The sequence below is a fragment of the Colossoma macropomum genome, unplaced genomic scaffold (assembly GCF_904425465.1).
Source record: "Colossoma macropomum unplaced genomic scaffold, Colossoma_macropomum, whole genome shotgun sequence".
Classification (NCBI taxonomy): Eukaryota; Metazoa; Chordata; class Actinopteri; order Characiformes; family Serrasalmidae; genus Colossoma; species Colossoma macropomum.
In genome coordinates, this window is record NW_023494802.1 from 11963557 (window position 1) to 11978313 (window position 14757).

At 38.0% G+C, this 14757-nt stretch overlaps 1 protein-coding gene across 16 annotated transcripts in view; it reads right to left on the reverse strand.

Moving 5' to 3' along the window:
• The window catches only part of LOC118822091 (RAP1 GTPase activating protein), a 129013-nt gene that overhangs the window by 17587 nt on the left and 96669 nt on the right, over positions 1 to 14757 (reverse strand). For all 16 annotated transcript variants that reach the window (XR_005008413.1, XR_005008412.1, XR_005008408.1 and 13 more), the window contains 12 exons: positions 14351 to 14389; positions 13779 to 13964; positions 12192 to 12295; positions 10679 to 10757; positions 10398 to 10451; positions 10029 to 10112; positions 7793 to 7893; positions 7071 to 7200; positions 3599 to 3754; positions 2823 to 2894; positions 2577 to 2663; positions 1182 to 1322 (listed from right to left, as the gene is read on the reverse strand). Coding sequence is in view for 1 of the 16 variants with exons in the window: in XM_036590928.1 (XP_036446821.1) it covers positions 1182 to 1322; positions 2577 to 2663; positions 2823 to 2894; positions 3599 to 3754; positions 7071 to 7200; positions 7793 to 7893; positions 10029 to 10112; positions 10398 to 10451; positions 10679 to 10757; positions 12192 to 12295; positions 13779 to 13964; positions 14351 to 14389 (1233 nt within the window). In the remaining 15 variants the exon portion in view is untranslated. The remainder of the gene's footprint in view (positions 1 to 1181; positions 1323 to 2576; positions 2664 to 2822; positions 2895 to 3598; positions 3755 to 7070; positions 7201 to 7792; positions 7894 to 10028; positions 10113 to 10397; positions 10452 to 10678; positions 10758 to 12191; positions 12296 to 13778; positions 13965 to 14350; positions 14390 to 14757) is intronic.

A 14757-nucleotide genomic window follows, 5' to 3' on the forward strand; every position in this document is an offset into this window, starting at 1 on the left:
GTAGCTATTAGCATTTCATTCATCACTTCAAATTTCACACTTCACATTCTGTGAATACTGAATACTGCATGATTTTAATATTTTTTTGCAGTGAAAAGTGCTTTTGTGATTTGTAATTTTGTTTTTATTTCAGGTTCTGTACATACTGCTAATCATAGTTCATCACTTCATCATATTGTCTTTGTGATTTCCAACAGCTTTAACAAACATCGCATTTTGTGTTCATATTATGCAGCCCTTTTTTATGTAAAAGGGAAGCTGGCGAGGTTTATATATGGCAGCGATGATATAAAACTATGTATAGAAACTTACATGGGTGTTTAATTAGCAAGATATGGTCTGTTATGAAACTAATCAGGGAGATAAAAGATCAGTTTGAAAATTAGAAATGCTTACATTATGTAACTCTTCTATACATAAAAAAAACGACCCAACTAATTATAGGCTTAAGCAATTACAGCATATGTATAAGAACGCTGCCACTGATCCATGCTTCACAGAATCAATTCCATTACTCTCAGTTAAGCATCCATGGCTATTTCAGACCTGCAGTCTAATCTAACTGATATCTGAACTGAACTCTTACCTGAGCAAAGGATTCATTCATAAAGATGTACAACCGTAATCACCAGCTGATTTCCCAATGTGCCAACAGGAGTAATTAGCGCTAATTAAGGTGACGAGTGATTTCATTATGGCACTGTAAGATCTGTTGAGTGCTGATATATTGCTGAACAGTTGGTGTAATAAGGATGCTGACTTGGCATCTCCATCCTGGAGGAGGATGTGCTAATAACAAGGAGAACAACGACGCCATTCACACATTAAACGAGAAAAGACTGACTTGCTAAGCTATATGACAGCAGAATTGTGTAATGAATAAAGTACGAGTCAGCCTGACAAAAAAGAGTCTAATCTCAAAGACGTAGTGTTTAAAAATAGACCACATATAAAACCCAGCACAGCAAGTACACACTCCAGCAAGCACACCCGCTACGGTAATGTGTTCCACAGGGAGCCCACACAAAAGCAGCACAATACAGTGACCATATTATTATTATTAGGAGCACTTAGAAAGACCCAGCCACCCATAAATCAGTGCCTATATGCCAGATCATTATTAGGAGCACTCAGGGAGATGGACGGTTGTGTGGCCTTGCCCCTGGCTGTGCCGAGTTTACCTTAAATGACTCGAAGAAGCCCCCACTCCCTCCTCCTCCGTTCTCCAGCTTGTCCTCATCTCCACCGAGCCCCATCATGGCCTGACTGTTTATGTGCAACTCTTCATACAGGGTTTCCAGCAGCGCCGCCCGAGTGCGCTCCTAACCCCACACACACACAGATGCACAATGAACAGGCCATTAGACAGAGAGATTAATAAATCATGGAGAAATTATGTCTTCCTGACTCATACATATCTCGCTGTTACTAACTTACATAACATATCATTGGCAATACATCTAGACACTTTGGCTTTGTTCCCTTTAACTCATTAAAATCTGCCCTCAGAGTTAAGAGGGGGTGTGCATTTTCATGTTGGGGCATAGTAAAATGCAACACCATGTGCAATTTGAGCTTTCTGTATGGTACAACGTTTTCAATCTCTGCATAAAAGAAGCTTTATGCTGCCTTTATTGTTGGGTGCACTGCAACAGTTTCAGAGTGAGTGTGCACATACATTCAAAACTGAACTCAGATTGCTTAAGGCCTATTTCTGATTTATTTAATGAACAGACAGTTCTTTGCTATACTGCGAAATTATTTGTCAAAAATTTCATCGTTTCTTGTGGAGTCCCACAAGGTTCAATCATGAGGCCTGTATTGTTACTTTTAGGTAATGTCATTAGGAAACATGATAAGAAATTTCACAGCCATGTTGATGACACAACTAGACATTTCCATGCAGATACTGGCCTTCGGCAAATACCATAAATAATAATAAGGCCTCTTTCTGTCATTATGCTTCTGAACTGTGGATCCCAGTTACTCCTTTTATTAGAAAGACAAGCTCTGTGCACACTTGAAACATTTGAAAATGTATCTTTAATTTAGCTTTTAATTAAAATTCTACCTCTATTTTTGTATTTATTTTTTAATGTGATCTATGTCATTGCTTCATATGATTTTAAACTAATACTCCTAATTTTTATTTATTTAATTTTTTCCCTTATATTATGGGAAGCTATAATAGAAAAAAAAATCTTATACTACTGTTACACCTCATCACTAGTCTGTAAAGCACTTTGAGCTGTCACTGATATGAAAAGTGCTCTATAAATAAAGTTATGATGATGATGATGATTATAATTATTATTATTAGTGGTAGTAGTAGTAGTATTTCTTATAAGAGCAATAATAAAAGGTGACTGAAGTGTGAAGTATATTTCTATTTATTTCTTCTTGGTAAATAAGCTGCAAATTCTCTGATTTGTTAGTTTACATATCAAAAGAAATGTGATCACTGAAAATACACAATATTTAGGGAGAACAGTAGATTAAATGTCAGAAGCAGTCCATTTTTAGTCTCTACAGTCAGGGGTTAAATCAGGCTTTAAACACAGTTTTTCATAACTTACTTCCAGTTTGGCAAATTTCTCAGCTTTGTAGCAAGCATACTCAGCATTGATCAGCTTGGTGAAAAGAAATTCATGGAATTCTGGTCCCTAAGGGAGAGACAGAGAAATAAGCAGAGAGTGAACTTTATTTTAATGCTGAGCTGGGAAATGCAACAAGAAGAATGGAAAAAACCCACAATGCGCTCATTTGCATTTATTTGGGACTAAAAATACTGCCTGAAGTTAGTATGAATGTAGTCAACTTACTTTCTTGAATATGGCAGGGTCAGGTAGGGCTGGTCCAAAGAATGGGACATCATCTCTTGCGGTCACTGACACCTGCACAATGACAGTTACATGTATCCTCACTGCCATAATTTACCTTGTTACAACAATTGAAACTTACAGCTGTTCTTTCATTGTATGAACATTTTATGACAAAGGGACCAACAGAAAATAGCCCATAATGCCCTTGAATAAAATGTTCTGCATTTACATACATTAAAGTTATAAATGTTTTTACCTTCTCCTGTAAAGTTACCATTTTGCAGATAATGTTTTATTGTGGCAGCAACAATATATAACAAACTCCAGGTAGAGCTGTTTTTGGTATCAAGTAGAGCTCTTTCACAAAAATGCTAGGCTTGACCTTCAAAGAAGTCCACTAAAGGGTTTTGAAGTTCTAAGCACAAATTAGCTTCAACTTGGAGCCATGTTTTATTACAGGACAGAATGACAGAATAAGGTGAAATGAAATGTCTTTAATATTTGATCTTATTTCTCTGCTGTTCCATCATGGGAATTTAACCTACAACCTTTTGGTTATGAATTTTAATGCACTACTGCTGTCACAACTCATATCACAGCTTCCACCACTTTCTTAAAGTATTACTACCCACCACTGCTATGTTGGCATTGTACTTCAGCTGGAAAGAACCCCATGGAACGATGCAGGAGGTGAAATGTGTATTAAAGCTAGGCACTCAATAAGCATTCACATTAAAGTAATACAGTGAAAGGCTGTTTGTTTTCCAATGTTCTACCTTGTACAGGACATTGTCAGAACAGGAATTCTCCACTTGCACGACAATGTAGGCATGCAGGAAGTTAGATGCAATCATGTCTGGCACAAAGGGAGTGTTCTCTTCTTGAAACACGATGGCCACAATGTCATTTCCTATATGCCTCTTTCTCTGCAGCTACGGTATGGAGAGAAGAAGGAAGGGAGAAAGGACAAGGAAGAACAGAAAAAAGGTTAGAAAAAAGAGACAAACATCAGTCACATTTCTCTACGTTTTTATCCCCCTAGCCATTCTAGCTATGTTTGCTTATATAATTTACTCATATAATTTAATTCATGACCCACAAAATGACATGTCCAACATTCTGTTTAACATTTATGTGGATTAACTCACTCACCAGATGTTCACATTTTCAATAAAACAGCTGGAGGTTAGAAAGATATTGCTAACAATGTTGTAAAGTGTATCATATACAATTACTACTTATCATTTTTATATGAGACTAAACAAACATTTCCAGGCTGCAAAATTAGTCAAAGCAAATACACGCAAAGAAGGAAGTACCATTACAATTGCAAACCACTGAGTATTCTATTGCATCTGCAAAGATTATACACTATACAGAAAAATGTAATGCTTTAAACTAGATTTAAAAGTATATACATTGTAGAAATATACATCAATACAATTATTGCCAAAAGTAAGTAAACCTTCAGACAAAACTGTAATGTTTCATTTATGTGAAAATGATGTATAATAAATTCAATGCAAGACTTTTTCAGTGCGCAAAGATCATCTTGAAAATATCAAACATTTAAAACAATGAAAATGTTTCAGAAAAGAAAGAATATGGCAGCGAATAATCCAATAGTTAAAGCACAGTGTTCCTTAAAGAGCAGTTGCTAGGATTTTAGGTATTTCACTCATTACAGTGCATAATATTATTAAAAGATTCAAGGAATCAGAAGAAATCCTTGTGCGTAAAGGGCAAGGCTGAAAACCGCAACTGAATGCCCGTGACCTTCTATTTCTCAGATGGCACCGCATTAAAACTGACACACTACACCATATGGTAACTCACACATCTGTGAAAGTACCACTACAGCTTTTTACAACTGCTAACGAGCATTTTCAGTACTGTGTTCTCCTTAATAAAGGTCTTCACACAGTGCAACAACACTCTGATAGTGTTCACACTGGACAGTGCATTATGGGCCCAGCATATAATAAGGAAGTGCTTATTTGTATGTTTATAAACAAGAGGGGACATTAGTTGTGATGTGGATGAGGCAGATCAGGTACAGTAAGCATTTACAGAATCTATGATTTTTTCTTAGCTAGATAATGTAAAGTACTGGATTTTCTTAGTTTTTTTACTTCATTGGTTCTTCATTTGTTCATATACCATTTTGTTTTGTTGTGTATTTTCTGATGCAATGAGTCTTTTTCATTCACTGTAAAACAATATTTGCTAAATCAACCTAAAAAAATACTTTGTGTGGTAACAAACAATGTAACTGCTTTTATTCAGCTAAAACAAATACTTTCATTGAAACAATGCAAAGCAATAGCCTTCTAGATGCCATCTTTTTCAGGGACGTCCATGTTTATTTTAACATGACAATGCAAAGTTCCAATGCAGTTACAGAGCTTTAGTTTTCTATAATGTACAACACTTAATATTGCATTTTTGTATTGTTTTCAGTTTAATTTGAAACAGAATTTATTAATCAATTCTTTCCTTTGCATGCATAAAACCAAACCAATAAGCATCACTAAAAATCCACAAGTAATTCATTGGTATGAATTCACAAGTAATGCATTTAATCATATGATCTAGGCCCAGATTAGCCTAGTGTGTCAGGTTTTGATGGAAGGCAGCAGAACTTAAGTATGGCACAAGTCTGTGAGTGTGTGTGTTCATGCAGCTGTGAGACCACTGATATTGTGGCACTCTTTCCCAGTAATTGAGCAGATGGTTGGCAAGGCTAATGCCTACTGTGAAGTTTGGACTGGGTGAGTGGAAAAAATAGCTCTCCAAACAAACCTGGACCACAATTCAATAAGAATGCCTGTTCAGTAATGCCAGTAATTTACTGATAATCAGTGACTTGCTTTAGTGCAGACACTTCAGATATTCCGAAAACCGTTCACAACACAAACAACACAAGAACGATCATAGTTAAAAAACAAAAACATGTCAATGCATCCAAACCTACACTTTAGCATGAGAGTAACATAATATAAAAATATACTTTTCTCACAAATACATGTATATTTGCAGACAAGAACTGTGTGTGTATAAAGCAAAGGTCATGAAAGAACTCGGTTTTGCAAACTGCAAACTGCTTATGGACTACCAGATGAATTCATAAATGTACACCTAAAAACATACCTTTACGGCATTCAAAACATCTTTAAACGTGGTGTTTTTTAATATATGCATTGTGATGATTTTGTAAACCGTGACAAAAGATTACGTTATTAAATTTAGGTTATTAAATTTAGATCGGCACATGCATATTCGGCAATGTTTATCACATTTGTCATGGCAATGTTTATATAGTTTCAGACTGATTTTCTAAAACCTGACAATTTCAAACTGATAACCATATTTGCCAAAAAATCTGTCATATCAGTGAGTAAAGCACTACCTAACGAAACCTGATTTTATGAACATTTCATTATTATTATTATTATTTTTTTATTATTAAATTATTGGCCTAGACTAAAAGATATTGGAAAATTAAGCCCCTTAAAAACAGTACTGGTATTGATCACAAAATTTTCATATTAGTCAGGCCCTGAAGAGCACCCTGCAACGTTTGTCAACTTTCAACTTCTACTGTGCGTGTGGGTGTGTGCATATATAAAAAAGGCTGATTCCCTGAGGAGTGTTCTGAAAAAACACTGCTCCTCAGAGACAGCTTTTTGGCACTGAGAGACAAGGAGCAGGATAAAGGTCACTTTGTGCAGCGTGTCAACAATCATCTGCCAGCACAGCAGCAGTGTGTCTGGAGGCAGGACATCCGGCTGAGAATACCATCGCTCAAGTTTGCCTCATCTGGCACACTCCAACTAATGGCTTATCCCACAGCTTAAATAAGAATGGTGCAAAAAATGGGCCTGCACTGCCAACTGATTTCCATTAAACTGTACTGCTCCTAAAAAGACTAACTGACACGCAGGTCTGTCTGCTAATAGAGAGGCAACGAAAAATGCTGATCCAAGAGTTGCCAACATAGCAAAAATATATAATGATACTTTTTCTGGAGCTTGCAAACAAACTGGAACAGACAAAATGCATCAACAACAACACAAAAGAGTAAGTATCAAATTAAAAAAGAACTGGAGGGAAAAGACAACTGGTAAAACTGGTTGTTCGATGTTCTAGAAGTACAGATAAACAAAAGCTATAACAACAACATCTACTGCCAACTGCTGTGCTGTTCCTTACTGAAGGTTTGATGAAGGGTTTTAAGACTGAGTTCACCTGTTGCATGTCTCCTTCTGTGTAGGGAAGTTTGGTGGACACATGGAACATCACCTCCTTATTATGGAAGTTGTGGTAGACCGATTCTGTGCCTGTCTGTCCGTGTGTCACATCTAAGCCCCCTCGAAAACTAGAAAAGAGAGATCAGTTATACCCAAGCGTAATAAAAATCATGTACAGTTACTAAAAATACATGTTCCTGAAGTTAAAGTGCAGATTGCAACAGCAAGACTGATCTGAAGGTTGGTCTAAATATAGTCTCCCATCTGAACTTGCAGTATTCTGCAGCATTTGATATTGAAGATAACATGACAGACAGGGTTGAATGCGGTCTTCATGTTCAGAAAAGTGTCTTTCTTGGTATAAAGAGTGGCATAAATAACAATCAACTATTTAAAAGTTATCCAAATTATTGTTAAAACACATTTTAAAAATATATTGGCCCAAAGGTGGTTGAAACAGCTTAACAGAAACAGAAAGGTTTGAGGGTTTATTAGTGCAGACATCACAACAGTGAGATAAAATGTATGACATTTAGATTATTCCCAAAGTAATACTGCCACAAATATAGTCACAGTTAAAATAGTTTTTTTTTAATAATCTAGTTGATCTTTAACACTTTATGTAATTGCAACTAAACCAAGAAAACACAATTTTTATGGTTTTGAAAAGTCAAAACGTTTTAGCACTGAATGGATGTCTTACTGTGGTCAGCATCTTACCCTTTGAAGTCATGGAGCTCGATCTTCTGTCCCAGAAACTCTAAAAACTCTACAAAAGCAAGACTCTCTTCATTATTCCCGAACACCTCCTCCTCTGAAGTCTACATGGACAAAAATACACCACAAGATTTGCATTTAAGTGTCCTTGGCTACAAGCACTACAGCTCCTACAGCACCTGGGAAATTTCACAGGAAGTCGCTACAACATTATGTGAATCAGTGAACAAATATAGGTATTTTCCTGCTTTTTTAGGATGGTGAATTACAATAACATGAGAGCACAATGACACGGCTTTTGTTAGGGAGCGCAAAGCCGAATATTCAACAAATGCTAAACGAAGTGAACCTTTCCAAAGAGCATCAGCAAACAACTTGAGTAAGACAAAAGCCTGACCCGCTCTGATATAAACAGACCTACAGGGCTGGTTCATTATGATTCCCTATGAGCCAATTAGCTTGATGAAAATGCTAATTGCTTTCCTGAATAAACATAGTCTCTCATTTAGAAACGCTGAAGGGGGTGGAAAGGGGAGATGGACAAAGATAGAACGGGATGTTTTAGGCATGATGAAGTGTTGGACAGACATCTTTGTTTGTCTTTTTAAGGCTTCAGAAGCCCCTTTTGTGTGTGTGTGTTGTCAAGCGTAGACATGAGAGGAAGAGATCTTTTCTGCTGTTTCCACCTCACCTCCTCTGCCATGCTAATGCTGCTAGCGGTGGTCTTGAGAGCCCTCACAAGCACTCTCTTCCTCTGCCCACTGCTACTCTTGCCCCCCACCTTAAAGGTCAAGCGGCTGGGCCTATGCCATCAAGCCACTCAATCAGGCCCTCAGCGAACAATAGTGTTATGATTTTAATGAAAGAAGAGCAGACGTGATGTTCATGGCCTCGCTACTGTTCACTCACAGGAGGTATTACAAAGATGGAGGGAGCTTTTCAGCAGGCAGTGCCTTTGTTCACTCTGAAAGCCTGTTTGTCAGAGGATGAAATACATGGGTGGTATTTAAAAAAGGCTTTATTTGAATATAGATTCCTAAAGGATTTGATATGGACTACAAAAAACTTGGAATACTGAGTCAAATGAGGTCAACGATAGACCTCAATAACTTGGTTTACCAGAGACGTTATAAAGGAGATCTAGCATATTCTTACTGTATAATGTCAAACGCCCCCTTCGTGTTCATCCATATATGAGTTTCCCACTGTTGTTCCTTTTTTTCTCTTTCTACTTAAACAAGTAATCTTGTCTATTTCAGATAAAGTGTTTGAAATGAGGTGTCTTCCTTTCCACAACAGTCTGAGCCCTTTCGCCTTTTGTGTCAAAACATTGCATGTTACTATAACAAAAAAGCCACAAAATGTCTGAAAAGCTCCATATGCGAGTCAGTGTTGCAATCTTAGTGTTTACGTGTTCAAATCTATTTTGAATCTATTTGCTAAAAACAGCCTGTTTTACTTGGGCTAAGCACAGCTTGACTAAGACCTTAGTCATGACAATCAAACCATACTGTTTACATGTAAACACTTAGTTACACTTTGAGTGCTAGTCATACAAATGTCAAACTACTGATGTGTATGTAAATGTACACTATATGGCCAAAAGTATGTGGACAGCCCTCCTAATTATTGCGTTCAGTTGTTTCAGCCACACCCATTGCTAACAGCTGTAGAAAATCAAACACATAGCCATTACAGAGTTCCAAACTGCCTCTGACAGCAACTTCAGCACAAGCACTGTGCGTTGCGTGCTTCATGAAATGGGTTTGATGGTAGAGGGCTGGGCTTTTTACTTTCATTGAGGTGTAATGTTGATGCTACAGCACACAAAGACATTTTAGACAGTTATATCTTTCCAATTTGTGGCAACAGTTTGGCCCTTAACAAATTGTTTAATGAGTTTTGTGTGGAGGTTTGTTAGGAGAGTTGGGAACTCCAGTGAACACCTCTGGGATAAACTGGACCATCAACTGCTAACCAGTCCTTCTCATGAATAATCAGTGCCTGACCTCACAAAAGCTCTTTTGATTAAATGGGCACAAATTCACAGACAAAGTTCAAAATCCTGTTAAAAGCCTTCCTAGAAGTTTGGCCGCAAAGGGGAGGCCAAGTCCACGTTAATGGCGATGGTTTTAGAATGAGTTGTCCAACAAGCTCATATAGGTATGATGGCCACGTGTCCACATACTTTTGTACTGTATTGTGTAGTTAATCATAAAGACCCTCATGTGGGACCAACCTGTCCGAACTTCTGATATATTACTCCAAACTTGAAGTTGTTGCTGATGACATGCTCGTCAAAAGTGACAATGAGCCTTGAAGCCTGCGGGAAAAAACAGAAAGAACTTTAATTCAGCCTTCAGAGGTACACTGTCAGTGCAAAAATGCAGCATGCTGAGAGAGAGAGAGAAAGAGAGATGCACATCCATCTCCCCTTCTGCCCCCCCGCTGAATGACTCCAATGTCATAGCTTAATTAATAAGGACAAGATCTCATTGAGCCTTGGATTAGCAATTTCTCAGTTATGCATGTCATTTCATTGTAGCAAAATGATGCAAAGACAGAATATTGATTGCAAGAATAAAAAGTGTGGTGAACCCTTGCGTACCTTTGGGTAAAGCACAGGGAAAAAGCGGTCCACGTTCACCTCCTCACACACCAGCTGGGAATAAGAAAAAAGAACAAACCCTGATTGATTTTTCTCTTTTGTTCAAACTGTTTGTAGTGAAAGCGAAAACAGTGCGAGGGGCTCTTTTGTCCAAGCTGCTGAGATGGGGCTCCCAGGGAGCAAATCTATCAGTCATGTCTTTCAGAGTGAATCATGATTAATTACAAGGGCAGAAAATAATAGCGCTGACCACTGCACCCTGCCCAGTGCTGCATTCTCACCTTGGCCATCTGGACAATGTTGGGAAATTCAGTCAGACAAGATATCGGGATCACGTCGTGATACGTTTTCAATTTGGATCTGGAATCAAAAAAGAACAGATAACTGTACACACAAAATAAGACTGCAGCCCAGGGGCTTCATTTGCATTTTGTCTTGACATGCTTTAAAGGAACAAAAATGGAAATGAAACTAACAACTGATGGATGTAATTATAGAGCTGTAATGGATTTTTTCATCACTCAGTTATATTTGGTGTCAGTGTGCTGTCAGCTGCTGCAGCTATGTCACATGGGTAAGATGACAGCAATGTCCTGCAGTTTTCACTCCACCCACACACTGTCCTATATTGTCCATCTGGTGTCTAATTCGGAAATGAGGGTGCTGTGGACATGCTGTCCGTGTAATCTCAAGGGAAAAGTGTGTGATCGTGGGGGGTATTATTGTGTCCGGTAATGACTCATGGTTTCAAAATAGTTGCTGCCACGTCCAGAACAATCTCCATTTAAAATGTACACAAACCAGTGGGGGAGGAGATTATTTGTCAATGTTCTCACTGGTTATCTTTCTCTGCAGAAAGAAGAATAATGGGCAGATATAAAGCCGGCAGTGTCCCTCAAATGAAAAGATGTTTCAAAACAACGTCTTTTTCATCAAATGCTTGCTGAAGAACTACTAATTTATTCTGAGTCCTCTTCTTGCCTGCGAATGGTCTTAACTGCAGCACCAGTCGTTCTGAGACCTCCCCCTGCACAAAGGGGATTTCTAGTGGTGCTGAGACATAACTAAGTTCTTTTAAGTATGTTTACAACAGAATGTTCAATGGTGGCTCTGTTTCATTTCATTCTTTTGTCATTTGAAGTATACTGATGGCTTAAGACCCATGTGTCAAACACAAGGCCCATGGCACAATCCTATTCGGCCCGCAAAATTATTTTGATTGTTCTTTAATATTAGCCTGTTTCATCATGAGCTGCACTTCAATCCCCAGCATGCCTTGCAACGTAACTTGCGCTGACAAATCAACAGTCCCTCCCAACAACAATCTGTGAGACAGCAGTTTTCTACTCAATTCTACATCTCATATCACCAAACACACTAGCTGCATTTCAGCTGCAGTTCAACCAACATAAACACTTTAAAGACTCAGAAACTGAAAGAGTTAATGAACTTGCAGCAAAGAAAAGATGCCAGGTGTCTAGATTAAGCGCACAGGTAGGTTGAAAAGACCTACATCCTGGGGACATTTAAAGAGATCTAACAGTTTTCAGTCTCTAATGTGGCTCAAATATATAAAGTATTCAGACGTAATACCTGAAGGTTTACTACAAGGGACTATATTTTGCTGTCGATGTTTTGGCATATTAAAATGTAATTGCTCTCTGGCCCGTGGATTTGTTGATATTTTTTAACACGTCTCTTTTAGTGTTCAAGTTTGACACCTCTGGCTTGAGAGAAAGGGAGACTTGGAGCTTTGAGGGAATAGGTGAGTTACAAAGGAGCAATAAAGCGTACCTCAGCATCAAACGGAGGTGTTCCTGGTCCCCAATAACTTCATATTTAACAGAGAAGACCAGGTGGCCCAGAGCGCTGTCCACTGTGTAGTAATTAAAGTGCTCCTAATGACAGAACAGAAGGGAGAAGTGTGAGAATACACTCATCTTCTAAGACACACACAAATACCCTTCATGGTGCACACACACACACACACACACACATACACACACACACACAGACCTTCAACACATGCGTGCACTTTATTAAGATTCCCCCTGGGAATTGTATAGACCACTGCTTCTATTCACACATAGGGCTCATCCATTATGGAAATTTTATTAGGTTTCAGAATATTACGCTAATCTAAAGGCAAATCTAATATATCTCCATTAGAACTCCACTCTGAGGTACACGTGACTGGGTCACATTTGCTCGCTTCTCTTTTGTGAAGTTAAGTAGGAGAAATGGTCCACACAGTACAGGGCCATGTGTAATCCTTTTTGGTGGGAGGGTACAGACATCTGTCTTTCTTTAGTAAAATGCATTTTCCTATTCTCAAGAGAAAGGTTTTTTCTTCAAATGCAAATTTCTGCTCAAATCTAAGTGCATGCAACTGAAAAGCCAGTCAATATAAAAGCTGGCCATACCACACTAAGGGATAAAGCACACAAAGCCAGATGTACTGTTTTTTTGCGCCAAGTTTCATGTACAAATAGGACACATACAGCTCAAAAAGCATTTGCTATGTACAAAACTGGCATCTGGGCATAAGCATACATTTGTATGTACAGTATTTTGTTAAAGTCAGAGACCACCTTTCATTTATTTAATTTCCAGTCAAAAGTACAAGTTATTCATTTTTCAGGAAATATTTGTGAGGAGATTAAATATAAGAAGCTTCACTTGAAAAAGAATAAGGTAGTCAAAGGAAAATAAATGATACAAATGAAAAAGTTTCCTCCTGACTGGAGAAAAAAAACGAAAAGATATAAAGAAAATGTGACTCCTAACAGCTGTGCAAGACCTGGAAGACCATCAAAACTGTCACTATCAGATAAACAGTATTTAAAGCTTTCATCTTTCAAAGACGGAGAAAATCAATCTTCTCTGTTGCTTAAGATCTGAAAAGATCCACAGATGTTTCTGTCCACTGTGAGAAGACAGCTCAACTCTATGGGTCTGAAAGGATTCAAAATTTGCAAATCACTGTTATTGTTCTCAGAACAAAGGACTGGTCACCCTAGAGTCCAAACATCAACATCATCAAATGTGATTGGGACTACTTGGTTCGAGAAAAGCAGAAAATGCAACCAACTTCTAAGACGGCGGATTTCGGAAAAAAAACTACAGGCAAGACTCCTGAAAAGTTTGGAAGCAGTAACAAAAGCAAAGGGTGGACACACCAAATATATGTACATAATTTAGTTGTTGAGGCTTTTGTGAAGTTTTTTCCAGACGCTGAAAAATGAATAACTTGTACTTAAAGGCCATTTTTAATGGAAATTAAATAAAGTATTGTACATCTGGCCTAGAGTGTTTAGAAACATATTCCTCTTTTTGAGTCTTTTGCTGTAATGTGGACTGAAAGGCAGAGGCTTATCTCACCTTGCCCAGAAAATGTTTCCTGTATATCTTGGCGGTGGTGTTGCACTCCAGCTTGATGCGAGATGTGGGGGACAGGAGCAGCTCTGGGTCATTTCCGTTGCTCAACTCATGATTGGTGCCTTCAATCCAGTAGCCCCCAAACTGGGGCAGCAGAATCAAGGGGAAAGGGCTCTTCCTGCCCAGCACCTGACAGACAACACACCAATTAAGCCTGCCAGGCTACAAAATATATTGTTTGTTAATCGTAATCACAATATAGGCCTTATCATTACTGACGTTATAGAATGCTGTAATATGCAAATGAGTCTCTTTAACAGGATGAAACAGTTCCTGGGGTGCTTCGATCAATCAGATGCTTTACATAATCCAACCAATGTAAATAATTTTGGTGAAAACGATGCGCGCTGATCACTAAACAAGTTATGTCATGAGTTCACTTACGCATTATGTCAGAAGGTATTTTGTAACTAGTATCTAGCAATATAATCACATTTTACACACAATTTATTTGTATTGTGCAGACCTTGAAGCTAGGCAAAGGAAGAAAAGTTGATACATGTATTCTATCCTACCTCATGGACACTGGGATATGGGATGTAGTCTTCCTCGGTCTATAAAGAAAACCAAATACACATATTATTTCCTGTATTTTTCTCACTTGACATTAAATGTCTTGAGAAACATACTGCAAGACACAATATTCAGAACTGCATTTAAATTTACAAACTGTTAAATATTTTATGTTAAGTGCTTAGATGCATTTTGGAAAATGATGTCAAGCTAAGCATGTGCTGTCCATCGGGCCAACAATTGAACCATTCTCTTTGTTCCAATCTTAGTGCATTCAGAAGCCCTAATTCTCCGCTGCTCATTTTGATTCATTACACACAAAATGGCCTTGGGCAGAGAATATTGCTCAGCAACAATTCATCTCATTTGATTGGATCTCTATTAGTTGGTGTCTGAAAGAAGGGTTATT